Source organism: Alexandromys fortis, unplaced genomic scaffold, assembly GCF_014885135.2.
Source record: "Alexandromys fortis isolate MF-2015 unplaced genomic scaffold, M_Fortis_MF-2015_v1.1 scaffold_10, whole genome shotgun sequence".
In the NCBI taxonomy this organism is placed as follows: domain Eukaryota; kingdom Metazoa; phylum Chordata; class Mammalia; order Rodentia; family Cricetidae; genus Alexandromys; species Alexandromys fortis.
In genome coordinates, this window is record NW_026067895.1 from 21,624,288 (window position 1) to 21,641,216 (window position 16,929).

General features: G+C 43.1%; 1 protein-coding gene across 2 annotated transcripts in view; it reads left to right on the top strand.

Annotated features, from left to right (window-relative positions):
* Positions 1-16,929, top strand: part of Plce1 (phospholipase C epsilon 1) — a 262,100-nt gene that overhangs the window by 134,288 nt on the left and 110,883 nt on the right. For both annotated transcript variants that reach the window (XM_050157296.1, XM_050157303.1), the window contains exon 4: positions 13,139-13,455. In XM_050157296.1, the coding sequence (XP_050013253.1) occupies positions 13,139-13,455 (317 nt within the window). The remainder of the gene's footprint in view (positions 1-13,138; positions 13,456-16,929) is intronic.

Below are 16,929 nucleotides of genomic sequence, written 5' to 3' on the forward strand. Positions count from 1 at the left end.
AGAACATATTTAACCATGTGCAGGAAAGTCTACAATGTTTTGCCAACTAGAAACACAAGCCGACTATTTCAATTCTTTTTTAAAAGCCTTCTTAAGTTTGTATTTCTTCTGACAACAAATGCTACTTAAAAAATGTTTTCCATGTATTAATTAATAAGCAATTCTGTAGAAAGTCGAACAAACTTATGCTTCAGAATTCCTGAGGCTCTCTGTGAGGATATGGTATTTCCCCCAGTTTATACTCAGTCACTCTCTTGATTAATAAACAAACATCTGAGTATCCATTTCAAGCAAATGTTGTAGACAGTCTGGGAAACAGAGAGGAAGGGGGTGTGCAAAAAGTCTTAGAGACGTTGGTGTTTCGAGTTCTGGGCTAGGGACTGCTCAGCTGAGAACATACTCCTTCAACCAGAGTTTCCCAAAGTTTCTCAGTATATGCAGTGTAGTAGGAAGCTGCTTGCTTCTGGCCACCCAGCTAGCTTAGACCTGAAATAACCACACAGAAACTGTACTAATTAAATCATTGCTTGGCCCATTAGCTCTAGCTTCTTACTGGCTAACTCTTACATATTAATTTAATATGTAAATTACGTGGCTAAAGTTTTGGCATGTCTGACTCTGGCAGCAGCTCCAAAGCATCTCTCTGACTCTGCCTCCTTTCTCCCAGCATTTAGTTTAGTTTTCCCCACCTAGTTCTGTTCTGTCCTGCCATAAGCTCAAAGCAGTTCTTTATTCATTAACTAATACAAGCAACACATAGACAGAAGGACCTCCCACACCAATGCAGTATATAATCCCAACTGTGGTTGATTCTCAAATCTGTGTTCTTCACCTTTAAGATAAGGCTTCTTGAACTTTTCCATGCATGACCCATTTTTGCCTGAAAATTTTTATAAAACTGTGGATACAGAATTTTTATACACACACACAGAGGTACATATATTATACTCAAAATTGGTGATATACTTTTAAAATGGTAAACTTATATTTATACTAATGTGGAAGATTTGAGGGGGAATGTGTGCAGAACCTGGGGGACAATGAGGAAATATTCCAGTGTCTCAGTGAGAGAGAAGACTCAGTTGGCAGATGTGGCTACAAGTCAGAAAGTGAGGCAAAAACTTGTCCCTAATTCTTCAAAGAGCCCATGCAGGTCTTTGCAGGTTGGATTTGGGGAACATGCTACCCACAGTGAGTAGCCCGTGACCCAGAGCCTGAGAGGCAGTCTCTGTGAGAAGAACGGCAGTTGCAAACCTGATTGTTCCTGCATTAGGAATTAGGGGGCTCAAAATGAAAATCCAAGAGTCAGTGTGAGTCCTCTTAGTTTGGGTTGGCATGAAATAGTAGTCGCAGGACAAGGACTAGTTTAGAAAATCCAACATCACTGAGGAAAAATAAATGAAATGTAATGAAAAATACAGTTGGTTAAGAGCAGGGCATTTCAACATGGCACTGTTGAAAAAAAAGAAAAACGCCACATCTGAGCCAAGGAATAGCTTCTACCCTGAGTGTGGGTGTCTGAGTGATTCTGGCGTATCTGGCTCAGCTGAGCAGCTGGGAGCAAAGCCTCCTTGGGTCTGACATAAGACATAGATCTTGCCCAAATGTGGAAAACCTTTAGGGACGCTAAAACCATTAGGGATCCGTAACCCTGACTTGAACCAAGCAGAATAAACAAACCCCTGCCCAAATTGGAACTCGCTGGACATCTTGCAGAGCTATCCAAGGGGAAAGGCTGGAGCCTCCAGGGTCTTTGAGTGGGTTAACATCTTGTTTCAGTTGCTCAGCTCAGGTTTGATGAGAACGGGTGTATTTCAATCTGTCCTTTGAAATAGCGTGACATCTCAGTTACCAACCCACTGATGGTGGAGCTCTGAACCAATAACATACATTTCTTTTTCCTTTCTGAAAATGGGATGTTAAAACCAAGTTAGATCTATTGGAATTGTGATACAAATTCCGAAGTTGGAAAGGCTCCAGAGAGCATTCACATTTTCCATGGATGGAGTCTTGGTACATTCCCAATCTCTATTTCTTTTTTCAATATCCTTTGTCATTCTTCCCTGCTAAATAGTTCAGTTTTCTATATGCACAACAGAGTGAACATTATTGCTGTCTCTGCCTAACGGCTAAGTGCTATCATTTTCAGGACATGTTGACCCCATTTTAAAAAAGGAAAAGAAAAAAGAGGCAGAAGAGAGGGAGGGAGGGAGGGAGGGACGGAGGGAGGGAGGGAGGGAGGGAGGGAGGGAGGGAGGGAGGGAGGNGGGAGGGAGGGATGGAGGGAGGGACGGAGGGACGGAGGGATGGAGGGAGGGAAGGAGAGAGTAAGGAAGGAAGGAAGAAAACTGGGCAGGCAGGTTGGAGAGTTATTTCCTCAATAGTCACCACCAGAGACAGACGCCAGAGACAGAACTTTACCTGTAAGCCACACCCACATGGCAATACACAGATTAATGGAGATGGGTTAGTTTAGGATGTAAGAGCTAACCAATAAGATCCTAGAGCTAATAGGTCAAGCAGTGATTAATTAATACAGTTCCTGTGTGGTAAATTTTTGTCTGAGAGGCCTAGAAACAAACAAGCAACCTCTCACAACAGGCAGTGGAGGAGGGGAACTAATCAAAACAAAGTATAATAGCATGTGTATTATATATTTATTTATATATTATACATATTTATATACTTATATATAATGTTAATATGCTTAAATATAATGATATATACCTTATATATTTAAATTTCATATATAAATATATGAAAATGTCATGAGACCCTTTACTTTTTATGCTAACTTTACAAATAATTTAAAATTTAAAAATACATATTTTTTTGTACATTTTTTAAAAAGCATGTGAGATATAGTGAGATTCCCAAATGTACTCAGAGTGATCTGAGATCATTAATTTCTCTGTTTCTGCATTTCGTCATTTTAGCCTATATTGGACAGTGTATGTACTCATCTTAGAAAGTACAATGGGATAGAATAAATAGGGAATATAGATTGATCAGAATACTGTCCTCCAAAGTGAAACTGGAGCAAAGAAGACACTCAGAAATAGCAAGTATAAAATTTTAATAGTAGGATGGGTCTCAGGAAGGGGAATAGTAAGGTCAGGTTTGCCAAAAGGAGGGAACATGGAAAGCCTTGGAGGAGGCCTCTGGAGCTGTGTTGGGTGCTAAGTCAGAAAATCTCAGGAGAACAGGGATGTGAGACTGTAACCCTTCCTGGATCTCACCTTCAGAGTTCGTCTCTCCCATCCACACCAGGATCTCCTATAACTCCAAGAGGCATCAGCCACGTTCAGCACCTTCCCTGCCCTAGGTCTCTCTCCATCTTCCCAGAAAACTCAACTGGGCAATGTTGTAATTCTCTTTCTCCTGCTCTTGCTCAGCCCTGAAAACGTTGGTTTTTATTTATTTTTAATAGACATAACGCTCTCCAAAGAAAAGAGAGAACACATGGAATAAAGGGAGAATGGGGAGAAGTCAATCGGAGCGGGAGAAGCGCAGTGAAGGCAGTAACTAGAAACTGCACTGAAGCAGACTTGTTCCGGAAAGCACAGAGACCACCTTCTTAAAAATCGACTCACAGTCATCCATGTACTTAGGGAAGTATTAGCATGTGTCCAGGGTACAGGATGACCTGCCTTGCGTTCACACAGAAACATGTGGACCTCCCGTCATTGGCCTGGTCATTGTGTTATTTCAGTTATGTTCTGTGTAATTCTCAGAACAACTACGTGAGTCACATTGCAAAAACGAAAACACTAAAATCTAGACACTGTGTTGGTGTCCCTTCAAGTATTAGTTATGTATAGAGACTGGGAAAAGGAAAGAGAACTCGCGTCTTTAAGCCCTGCTATTTAGAGCTCTTCTCTTCTTGATCCAAACCCGATCGCTCCAGTCCATAAACTGAAGCCCTATAGTGAAATTTAGTAGGTACCCCTGTTGTGGCATATTTCAGGCCTGCTTTTAGATGGCTGTAAGGTATCTCTCATCCTCAACTGTGAAGAATGGCCTTGGAGAAAGTCAACTGGCTGGGAAGAATCTGCCAATGCTATGTCATTTCTAGAACCTTCTAACTCACCCCATGGAGGGCTCCAGGTCTTGGATCCCTTCAGCTGTGTCTGCTCCATTCTACATAGACACACATAGGATATGTTGATAGGTGGGAAAAGCTCAAGAATATTGACTTGTATCATCTTTCTCAGCAAGGAGTCAAAGGAAGTTTCCAGATAAATGTCTCTCCCCAGAGATCTTGATTTCAGGTTAAATAACTAAGGAATGGTTCGAACTTGGGTCTGCCCCCACTTTAGGGCCCACACTCCTGAGCACTGTTTATGTGATACGGAGGCTGGCGAGGGTCCCGGTGGAAGGAGGCATCTCTGGTGAGTTAAGGTGCCAGGATTCTCAGGCCTTCAGCCCTGGCTTGCACAGCGGGCAATGGCAGCAGTTCAGTAGGGGCTTACAGACACCAGATGCTGCAACCTGGACTGTCCACATTCAGTTGTGTGTGCTGCTCAGGCCCCAAAGAGAGACGCCAAGAGTTGCCTTCTCAGATCCGATGACTGTTTTATACCAAATCAGAAATACTAACTTCAGGAAGGAAGTGCGAGGTCTCTCCCGGACTTGTATGAATGGTGCTGTTTTCTTTACACGGTTCACTGGGCTGACCGCCATCCTCCTTCTGCCGGGCGCTGCCATCGAGAACATCACCTCACGGGGCTAAAGGGCCTTTCCAGGCCCCCATACTTTGATCTAATGGAAATTTTATAAATATTCCCCCCTGCTTTTAAATAGCACAGAACAATCAGAGGCCGATGGCAACATAAGAGGTGAAAGCTAGGGGAAAGCTGAGGCAGAGGAAGGGGAAGGACCAGACCTTGAGACAAGTGGTCAATGAATAAATGTCTTTCAATCTAGCGATTCTTTTTAAGTGGGGCTTCAGCAATAATGATGCTTCATTGAACTCCGTGAGCTCATCTTTGTTGGGGAGGCTGAGAGCAAGCCAGGCACCTTCATTGTTAGATTGATTTTGTTACTCTAAGGCCAATAACAATCAGCAAAGGGGAAAACTCACACCAATTTACTAACCTTTTTTCAGACTATCACTTCCCTGATGAAACAATTTTCAGCTCTGCCTGAGAGTTAGTGGTTTAAAGCCCATTTTGTGTCTTTTATAAAAAGAAATCAATGCCCTTCTCTCTTAGTTTATGTAATTGGGAGTTCACCACTAGAGCTTCTCAAGCTTTGAGAATCTGAAGTTTTGCTTTTTTAAAATAAAGTTGTTTACAAAATTCACTAAAGTTTTTCAAAGGAAAAAGATAAAGTCTATACAAAGGTTTTTCCTGCTTTCTTTGCTAAGTAAACTATGTTTCAAAAGCACTATTTAGTCTCTTGTTTAATGTAGGAGTGTTTGCCAGCCTGCCTGTCTGTGCACCATGTGTGTTCTTACTGCCTAGGAAGGTCAGAAGAAGACATTAGATTCCCTGGCACTGGGGTTGCAGACTGTTCTCAGCTGCTACGTGGGAACTGGGACCTGAACCTAGATTCTCTGTAAGAATAACAAGTGCTCTTAACTGTTGAGCCATCCCTCCATCCCCAGCAACATATATTGAGAAAAAAATATGAACACCTGAAAACTGAGTCAGTTTTTTGTTATGAGAATATTGGAGTTTTGTCCCCTGGAAAATTTTTCAGAAACCTTTTAAATGTACTTATTTTTTTAAAAAAAATACTATTGTTTGTATATTACTAAGAAACTAGCAAATTAGAACTATGTACTGGACAGAGAGGGAAACATAGGCCTACCAGTACAAACATACCTGGTCCTCGGTGGCATCGTATTAATTGTTTTCTGTTTAATTTTTTCACACAAACTTGTGAAAAAAAATTTAGTTCAGTATAGATTAATTTACCTGAGTCTATATTTTTACAAGAATCTCTGTTGGATAAAATACTAGAATTAGAACAGCCAAGGATTCACACTTACAAGCGTGACTTGTCTTCTCAGCCATCCTAAGCCTTCGCTGTCTTCGGAGCGGGAATGAAAGCCATAAACAGGTTCTCTGGTTTGTAATCTGATCTCGTTTAAAGTTATAGTTGGAAATTTGAGAGAGAGCACCTTCTAAATTCAGATTCTGTAAGGTGAAATCCAACTCTCCAACCTCACTCCTTACCCAGAAAAGGAAGTGTGTGTGTGTGTATGTGTGTGTGTGTGTGTGTGTGTGTGTGTGAGTGTGTGTGTGTGTGTGAGTGTGTGTGTATGTGTGTGTGTGTGTATGTACACGCCATACACATGCAGAAATCAGGAGACAGTGTGTCTCTTCTGCAGGAGATCCTTTAAAAATACCTAGTGCAAAACCAGCCATCTTTTGAGTCAGAACAAGGTTAAAATTCTAACTCCACCTCTTTGGAACACTGTATCTTTAGGAAAATTGCTTCACCTTTTCCGTCTCTGCTCCATCGTCTGTGGAATGGAGATTACCACACCCATTCCATGTTCTCTGTGAGAAATGTCATTCAATGAAAAAGATAGTAAGAATTGGAAAGCAAGGGTTGGAATGAGTGGCTATTATTTGAGATGACAAAAGGATGACTGTGGGAAGTGCCTGCAAATGTCACGACAGGCAGAAAAATGAGCCAGGAAGAGGTGAGAATGAAGATTTGGTTCAGTTTGAATTCATCAAGTCAAATCAAACTTTGGGAATCTGATGCCAGGCAGTTTATTGCCAGTGTATTTGAATGCAGTACAATTTGGGGAAAAGTTTCCTGGTTTTAGTACAATCTCCAGTGCACAAAGAGGCATAATTAATTACATCAAAACTCAACTCAAAGAACATGTCACATCTTCCAGGAAGATAGGTTCTAGAAATAGGTTATGGATTAGCTTAAGAGCCTAGGGAAGGATCTGGTGTGGTCTCTGTCATACATACAGATAATGTAGAGATCATTTGGGCGGTTAACCACCTTGGTCCTGGTTGTGGGAGCTTGGGGGAGCCCCTGGCTATACTGATAATTTAAGGGTCATTTAGACGACTAGCCACCTCTGGTCCTGGTTGTGAGAGCTTGAATATGGCCTAGCCCTACAGATAACAAGGATTACCTGGCTATCCAACACCTTTAATTCCCAGCTTTCTGGGTGGATAAACAGGTTTTACATCCTTTCCTTTGAGAGGCTGCTCCTGCGTGTTTGACATTCCTGGTTTCCCTATTGATCTCTGTGAGCAAGGACCTTCTTGCTCCCAACAAATGACCAAGCCAAGAGTATCCTGAGTGGCTGTTCTGATCACATGGAAGGTGTATAGAAGATGCTACCGTTTTGGCTAGTACACACTCCGTGACACTACACCTTCCCCACTCACACTCTGAAGCTGCCTTCTGATTTTCACCATGACGTTTTTATCACCTTCTACGTGCTTCATTGTGCTTGTCCACATCTTTTCTCAAGATGTTCTGTATGAGCAGTGATCTTTTCTTGTTCACTAAATCTCAACATCAGAGTACCTCAACATAAGACTAGAACACAGTAGGCACTCAGTAAATGAACAGACAAATTTTGACATAGTTTTTCTTACATCTATTCAGATATACAACCCGTTCAACATGAGGGCTGGTCTCTGAACACTGAACACACACGATAGCTGCATCTTGGCAGAGTGCTCTACCAGAAGTCAGAATCTTCAGGTTCTCACTCTCTTTTTTTGCAGACTGCAGATTCTTGGGCCTTTTGCACAACAACTTAGCTCTACCATATACAAAATAAGACTATCAATGCCCACCTGTGATGTGACCAATGGCTCCCATGTTAGTTATGGTTTCTATTGCTGTGAAGAGACACCATAACCATGGCAACTCTTATAAAGGCGAACATTGTATTGGTGCTGCCTTATAGTTTCAGAGGTTCAGTCCATTATCATCATGGTGAGAGGTATGGTGGCCTGCAGGCAGACGTGTCTGGAAAGGAAGCTGAAGCGTTCTACATCTTGATCCACAGGCAACAGGCAGTGAACTGTGTACCACACAGGGTATAGCATGAGCACATAAGGCCTCAAAGTCCACCTCCACAGTGACACATTTCCTTCAACAAGGCCATGCCTCCTATAATGCCACTCCCTTTGGACCAAGTATTAAAACTCCCAAGTCTGTGGGGGCCATACCTATTCAAACCACAGTATTTCCCTCACAGTATGGTGAGATTACTTTGGAACTCTGGATGATTATATGAAGCATAGCAAGAAAACCAAATGACTTCACTTTTATTAAGAAACAATAACCAAAATGAGAAGTGGAAGTGGGCATCATTGTTGGACCGTAGCTCAAGGACTTGGGTGGGATCATGTGCTGAACAAGCCATTTTTTTAATAATGTAATTCCTATAGGGTAGGAAATTTCCAAAATATACTAGATGGATGTATTTGTGGAAGCCCCTCTTAAATTTAGAATTTTATCCCCTGGGTCTTCGTGGGTAATTCAGGTTATTGTAGACTGCCCCCTGGGAATGGTAGTAATCAAAATCAGGGGCTGGTGATCACCGGAGAGGCAGGAAAGAGAGGAGGGCTTCCTGAGCATTCAGAGTAACATCTCACGAGACAGGCTTGGCCTGGGCTTGGCCTCCCCAAGGCAAAATGCTGTTGAGACAGACGACGACACCCAGACGTCTAAATGCACACGTATTTGTTTCTCCATGATCGCACACATATTCTGGGGCCCCCTCGTTTTCTGCAGTGATGCCCCTTCTCTCTTAAAATAGGCTTCAGCCGTGGAGGGAAAACTACTGTTTCCTGAGCAGGCACAGCCGCTCTCACCCTTCCATCTCTACACAGATTCCCAGAAACACAGCACAAGTTCTTAGGACCGTAAACTTCACAAAATCCGAAGGTCCCCGCAGACCTATTGCAGACAGCTGAGAGCGATGAGAGACGCTGTGAAGAAACGCCAATCCCTCTGTAAATGATACAAAGATAGACAGCAAGACTGAGGGGGGCTGCCGTGTGACAGTCCACCCTCTTCCTGGTGGGAATTCTTAAAGGCTTTGAAAAAAGTTAAGACAGGGGCCTCATGGGCTGGACAGATGGCTCAGTTCTTGAGAGCAGCACCTGCTGTTCTTGCAGAGGACCTGAGTTCAGTTCCCAGTACCCATGTGGCAGTTCACAGTCTAATGTAACTCCAGTACCAGGGGATCTAATGCCATGTTCTAACCTCCTCAAGCACCAAAGATACACACGGTACACATACATCCGTGCAGGCCAAACACTCATACACACAAAATTGGGATGGATGCATCTAAGAAAACATTTTCATAACAAAAAGAGCCTCTCTTTGCCCTTGTTTTAACCCAGTATTTCCTGTACATTACTAATCTAGAAACCATGCTTTGTATAAACCCAGTATAGGTCATTTATGCAGATCTGATGTTAAACATAGGGCATTCCTACGAACTCACAAGGGCCCGCTTGAGTTTCTGCATGCTACAGTGTGGTGATTTCAGGCCGACTGAAGAAGAGAACTGTCTACACTCTGGGCCACACCCTCATCTTTAAAGCAAAAGAGGCCATTTGATTTGATCACTCTAGGTAACGAGGATAACAGATTGGTTTACACTGACCAAGATCTCTTGAAACGCATTTATACACATTGACAACATGCTGATTGATGAGGACATGGGGTCTGGAGCCAAACAGACCCTGTTCAGATGATAGCTCCGACTTATATAAGCTATAACTCGTGTGAGTCAAATTTGGATGCTAATACCGAATCTCCTGGGAGATGGTGACATGGCTCAACAGGAAAAGGTGCTTGCCACCAAGCCTGAAGACTTGAGTTCAATTCCTGGGGTTCATAGGGTGGGAGGAGAGACCTGAGTCCTACAAGTTACCTTCTGACCTCCACGTGTATGGTATGACACCCTCACACCTATATACATACACAATCAATCAATCAATAAATGTCAAATCTCCTAAAATGTTAAATACCGAATCTCCTAAATTAATCCAGAGAAAGCACTTAGTATAGAAAGCTTTTGAGCAGAGAATGACAATTTGAAGTCACTTTGCCCCCGGTGCCCGTGTCTGGGCTGTGATAGTCTCTATATTCAGCTGTAGAGCGAGCATTACTGAATCTGTGCAGCTGAGAACAATGACTGAAAAAGTGAGCTGGATAATTTTGGGCTTGGTTTTGTTTCTTGAGCAAGAGACCCGTAGTTCAGGGATCACCCTGCTTCCGTCCCCCAAATCTAGGCTTTTTCAAGCTGAGGCAGATAATTTTATTTACCAGAAACTTTCTTTAAAAAAAAAAAAACGTTTTTGTGAGAGAATATCTCTAGATCCCAGTGGGCGCACAGCTAAGTGGGAAAGATTAGGCGCTGTGAGCTTCAGGTCACCAGAGCATCACCAGAGCATCACCAGGTTGTACAGAGGGGACTGGACTGAGGTACTGATGAGGCTGGGCAGTGTGGCTTGTGGAGCAGAAGGCAAATGGTGGGAGGGCCCAGCAAGGATGAGAGAAGAGGGAATATAATGTGTGTTCAGAGTGTGGAAGATGGTGGATTGTTGGGATCTGTGAACCCCCCAGATCCTGAAGTTCTGGTAAACAACTTGTGATGCTTGCAGCTGCTCTGAGCACGAGACCCTCAGAGTTCCTGATGGCAGGGGAGTGGTTTGTGGCGCATTTGGCTGGGCCGTGGCTATCAGTTAAGGCTCCCTAAATAAGCAGCTCTGGACACAACAAAGGGGGCATTTTGGCATCAAGGATGACCCGTGTCTCTGTCTGTGAGTCTTTGTGTGTTTCAACCTCCAGCCCCTTGCCTGGTTCACCAACTGTATGGTAGCGCATGCGCTACATTGGGCAGAAACTTATGTCCCAAGGATACTTGTGTGATGTTAACCTGTTGTGAAAATACAAAATCCCCCAGTGATCCTGCTTTCAGAAAACCCATGATGAAGCATATACATGTTTCCTTTTCAAAACTAAATCGTTTCAAGGTTTGCAGCCTTGATTTGTGTTTTCTTTGGGTGTGATGTCATGAGGCCATTAGACTTACCATGGCTGTTCTGACCATATTCCTTTTTTTTTTCACTATTTTATTCTGATCTCCATTATTGACACGTATCACTACATTCATCATTGTAGCAATGATCCATACCTCAAGATATATTGTTGTTTCAAATATACCATCTTACTGTTATTTATATGTTTTTGTTTCATCATCTCCTCTATTACATAAGTTATTACTTTATAAGATTTATTGTTATTGCATTTCCTCTATAGAGTACTTTATTTTGAAATCCTGTTTTCCAGTTGGGTGCTTCTTGGAAAAGTCCCTGTATATGACTAATTCCACTGTACATAAATATCTGTACCCAAAAAACTGTCCCTGTCTCCTGGCTTTATTGTGACTCAATTTTCAGGAAATCTGGTCATTTTCTAAACTATTCAAAGAATTGAACTGTGGGCTAGATTCTGGAATTCACGTTAGACTTTGCAAAATAAGAGCTTAGATGAGCCAAGTGGCGGTCCCCATTTTTGCCACTGTAGGTTTTCGATAGATTGTTTGAGAAGCCAGATGCTGGTCACCATGTGCAGTGATTCAGAGGTAGAGCCATTTGTAGTGATACACACAAGGATCTCCACAAGAGAGATTTGAAGAGATTTAAAGAACACCGAAGTCTGAATGTCACAGGATTCCTTCTGTGACTTATAACTGTCCCGAGTCCCAGCTTGACTATAGGTAGGAGTCCAGTAGATTGGCGTCATCAAGAAGATAGGTAGGGTTTATTTTAACTAGGACCACTTAGATGTGTTGTAACAGGAAGCAGGATGGTTCTAGATCCCTCCAGCACATGATCCCTCCTATAGCAGCCTGAGAATATAAAGAAGAAGGATAGGAGGGTCTGCCAGAAGGGAAGACATACACAGGATGGAGATCATGGACAGTTTGGATGCTATAGCTGTGTTTCTAGAAGAGGCTCCAAGGATACCAGTCATTCAGAATGATGCAATAGATAGTGGATAAAATGTGGGCCATACTGGGCGAAGATAATGCAAACGGGCCCTTTAGAGCCTGTAGCAATATGCCAGTGTGTCTGAAGTATCTCAGGGAAGACAGCATGGGACATGAATGTTTTAACTTTTCCCAAACGTATGTAGCCACAAAACTGGATGTTCTCCAAAGGCTAGGGATATAGCTCAGTTGGTAAGGTGCTTGCTGAGCTTACACAAGGTCTGGATTTGAGCTCCGGTACTACATACACCTGTAATTACAGCACTTAAGAGACATAGGCAGGAAGATGGGAAGTTTGGGATCATCCTCCGTAAAATGGCGAATGGCTCAGTAAATGAATGGCTCAGTGAATGAATTAATTTGGGCAGGTAGCTAAAAATTAGAGTAGGAGGGCATCAAAGTAGAGAGAAAAGGTTTGTGTCAGTGCTAATTAGGTGAATTGTTTTGAATCTAAACACCCCTGCCTTTGGTACTTCTCTCTGTGGCACCCATCACCCCGTCCTGCATTCTTCTGCACTTTCTTGTGTCCAGTTGTAATACGAAATTAGATTATTTATCTGAATGTGTCCCCTTATAAGCCATTTCTTTCTTACCTTTATAGGTGGTTCTGTTCTTGCAAACTCCCAAATGAACATCGGTGATACAGTTTTTGATGGTGTGGGACGGTAGAATATACCATGCTGCCTGGGACCTGCGTGTATAAGAGGGTCTAAGGACCTAGTCTACATGTTTATAACAAACATGCACATGCATGTGCATACATGATGCTTTGTAACTGTGTGTATAGCGGGTATAAAGACCTAGTCTACATGTCTATAACAAATATGTACATACATGAGCATACATGATGCTTTGGAACTATATGTGTGGCAGGTCTAAGGACCTAGTCTACATGTTCATAACAAATATGCACATATATGTACATACATGATGCTTGGGAACTGTGTGTATAGAGGGTCTAAGGACCTAGTCTACATGTTTATAACAAATATGCACATGCACGTGCAGCCTTCTTCACCTGTGTCCACATTCAACCTTATTTATCTTAGCTTTGATGATTAACCAAGGAAGATAAAGAAGCAGATGATGGTAAATAATGTTTCTTAGTGAGCTTGTGTTGATTTTTCCCCCCAGAACGCCAACCGGGCATCTCTATGGCCAATTCCAATACTGTTCCTTCAAGTTCAGCTGGCATCAGCAAGGAGCTGCTTGATCTCCAGCCCCTCATTCAGTTTCCGGAGGAAGTGGCGAGCATCCTGACAGAACAGGAGCAGAGCATTTACCGAAGGGTCCTGCCCATCGACTACCTTTGTTTCTTAACCCGGGACTTGAGCTCCCCTGAATGCCAGAGCTCCCTGCCCCGTCTCAAAGCGTCCATCTCTGCATCCATCCTCACCTCTCAGAATGGCGAGCACAATGCCCTTGAGGGCCTCGTGATGAGATTTAATGAGGTAAGGAACCACTCAGATGTCTCCATATTTGAGCCACCATCTGTGATTCTTAAGCATATTTCTTGTCTGGGGTCTGTCTTTGATAACTCTTCTATCTATCTGTCTTGCTGTTTCCATGATGGCCAGTTTTCTTTCCAGGCCCTGAAATAGCCACCACAGTCTTCTTCCTTCTCCCTGCAGCCTCCGTATCTGGCCAGAAAAGACCCTGTCGATGGTGGTAAACACTATTGACCAGGATGAAGCCCAGTAAATTAAGGAAGTGTTAGAGGCTGAGGCCAACGGGCTCCATGTCCAGGCATGTCCCCAAAGCCCATTCCTCAGAGAGAAGCCTGTGTCCACGATGGCTGATTCACGATGACCATTTTACATGTGTCACTTAGGATCTCTTCACAGCGACCGTGGGTAACAGCTTTCCCATCCTACAACAGGGAAACCAGGGTGTAAGGACAGTCACCAGCTCAGACTACACAAGGGATGGGTGGCTGTTGTGAAACACAAGCCCATATATGCCGGGCTTTCCCCACTACAGTGTCCTACCTGTCACCTGCACCGAGGGTGATATTTGCTGTAGCTGTGGCTGTCCAAACTAAAATGCTCCAAACTAAAATGGAATCACTGGGAGTTCACAGGAGACCTTGGAAACCACACCAAGCCAGAGTTGTTGTGTTTTTTTTTTTAAATAAATCTCCTGGTGTTCTTGATTTTTCTTACTGATAAAAACGGACGGGAAAATGAAAGTTCCCGTAAACGGAGTGATTTTACTGTTTCGTGACTTATTTTAAATTTCCAGCTCTATTTACTCTCGTGTCTTTAAGACCCTATTCTTGTCCTTTTAAAAAAAAAAATTAGACCTTAACTTACAAGTGAATTGCCAGAAGTTTTAAAATCTAATTTTAAATCACAGCTGGACTTTTTCCATCCGTGCCACAGTGTTGGGAGGGGAGCAGAGCTAGGCATGGGGCACCCACATCTGGGGTGAGGTACGCTTCGGAGCATCTCTGAAAATAGTTTAGCAGCAACTTCAGAACGTAAACAAGATTTCTGGGAAAACACTCGAACTGCTTATGAGAATAGAGTGTTTTCAAGTGTCCTCGAGCATCTATTTTCATAGAAATCAGAGGCGAACTAATGAACGCGTCAGTGTGGGCCGCCATCAAAGGCAGATTCCAAGGGGTCACCACCAACCAGCCTGGGCGGGGCTGATTCTGTTCACTCTGTACTAAAATGTGGAAAGGCTGTGCAACATTCAAAGGGAACGATACAAGAGCACCTTTCAGTTACTTACAACGGACCGCCTCCAAATTAGTGTGACTTTCCACAGTGGAATGAAAGGACACGGTGTTGGGGAAACAGGTGGAGCCTGGAGGTCACCGGCCAGTGCAGCCCAGCTGAACTGATGAGTTCCAGAGTCAATGTGTAGCGGCGTAAATGAACAGCAGACGGAAATTATAATAAAATATTCAGCTTTAATTAGGGAAAGACTCACAGAACCGAAGTTCCAGCGGAGAACAGGAAAACAGAAGGGCAGGCGGGGAGCACGCCCGCAATCTTTATAAGTAAAAAAATATCCTCGGGGGACCCCGCCCTACACGCAAGGGGATTGGCTGGGTCTCCCCCACATCAATGAGATACCCAAAATACTCAAAAAAATAAGGTGGAGAGAAATTGAACTGGACACCGACCTCTGGCCTCTACATGTGTGTGTGCGCATGAGCACACATTGACACACATCTGCATTCACATGTACATATACATATGGCTATCTAGGTACATACACCGCAAAACAAACAGCCATGGTATTGAGGCAATTAAAGTCCACATGAAAACACAAGAGCCACCAACTCTGTGTGCAGAACCACTGACGCATTGCAAAGTGATTAGGCACAAAGAAATGGGATGAGAAGTGGGGGTATTGGCAGGATCCCTAAGCAACTTTCCACAAGATCCTTGCCAGTCACGTGGAAGAATAGAAGAGCGCGGAAACTCAGCCACAGATACTATCTGAAGCTTCCTTGACCAGTAAAGATACATATCCAATTGTGCCCTTACTTATCCTGCTTTAAAGAGGTGTGATGTCGTCACCTCTGTGTGTTCTCGCCACACAGAGGCAGACCTGGAAAATGTCAGGCATACCCAGGCTGAGGGACAGGCGACGTTCTAGAAGGTGTCAAGGTCACGGAAGGTGAAAAATCCGAGTTGCTCTCAGCATTGGAGAGGAGACTTGACTAGCATATGTGGTGTCAAATTCTAGTGAGCATGAGACCTGAAAAAATAACGGGAAAGTGATGGGAAAATAGGAAGATGCCATTTTTATATTTTTTGATATTCAACAATAATTCAGCTGTGCATTGCGGCGTTGGTGTTTGTTTATGTCCTGGTTTTCTCACTGATGCTGTGGTTGTGAACAACATTAGCATCCAGGGAAGGTGGGTGTAGCATATGTGGGAACGCTATACTGTTTCTACAGCTTTTTGGTAAATTTAAAACAATTTCAAAGTAAGTTTTAAAATATCACAATGAGCTCAGGAAGGCGGAGTCACTTGTCCAAGGTCTCACAGTAGCTAAGTAGATATCAGACCCCGGATTTCTCTTCCGTCTGTCCTTTCTTACTGCCTTTCTGCTTTTTAAATTATGAAACCAACTTCATACTAAAACTGGAAGTTCTGATTCAGAATTTAATTAGCCTTAATCTCTTTCCGTGTTTTTCTCTAAGTCTCTTGAGCATTTATTTTTCTTTCTTTGTTTCTATTTCTATTTTTTTTATCTGTTTTCTATTTTCTAGACTTCTGCCACCAGACCCCTATTCATTCATTCATTCATTTATGCAAGATACTGGGCTTTACAAAAAAAAACAAACAAAAAAAAAAAAACAAATGCCGGGCGATGGTGGCGCACGCCTTTAATCTCAGCACTCGGGAGGCAGAGGCAGGCGGATCTCTGTGAGTTCGAGACCAGCCTGGTCTACAGAGCTAGTGCCAGGACAGGCTCCAAAGCCACAAAGAAACCCTGTCTCAAAAAAAAAAACCAAAAAAAAAAAAAAGATACTGGGCTTTTGCCTTCTCTCCTTTCCCGAAATGATAGGCCAAACATACATTTTAAAATTAAAAAACTAGCAATATTTCACCATGGAACTTAACAACATTAACCCATACTTTGGTCTTGTCAAAAGCATAAGAATTTATTCCTTAGCACATCATAGGATCCTAAAGAGAAGAAAGAGAACGCCAGCCATCGCAGAGCACAAGTCCCCCGGGAGAGGCAGTTGCGTTTATTGGTGCAGTCAGTCATCCTGGCCCATTTATTCAGTACATCTCAGGAGCGGGCCAATTGGTGGATGTGCTCTAAGGAAAGTAAATAAGAGTCTGCAGCTGCCAGAAGCTACCAGGGTCAGACACAAATAACTACCAAAAAAGGCAGCAAGTGCACACGGTGTGAGTGCCGCAGACGGTGTGGGTGGAGGGGCTGCCGTGGGAG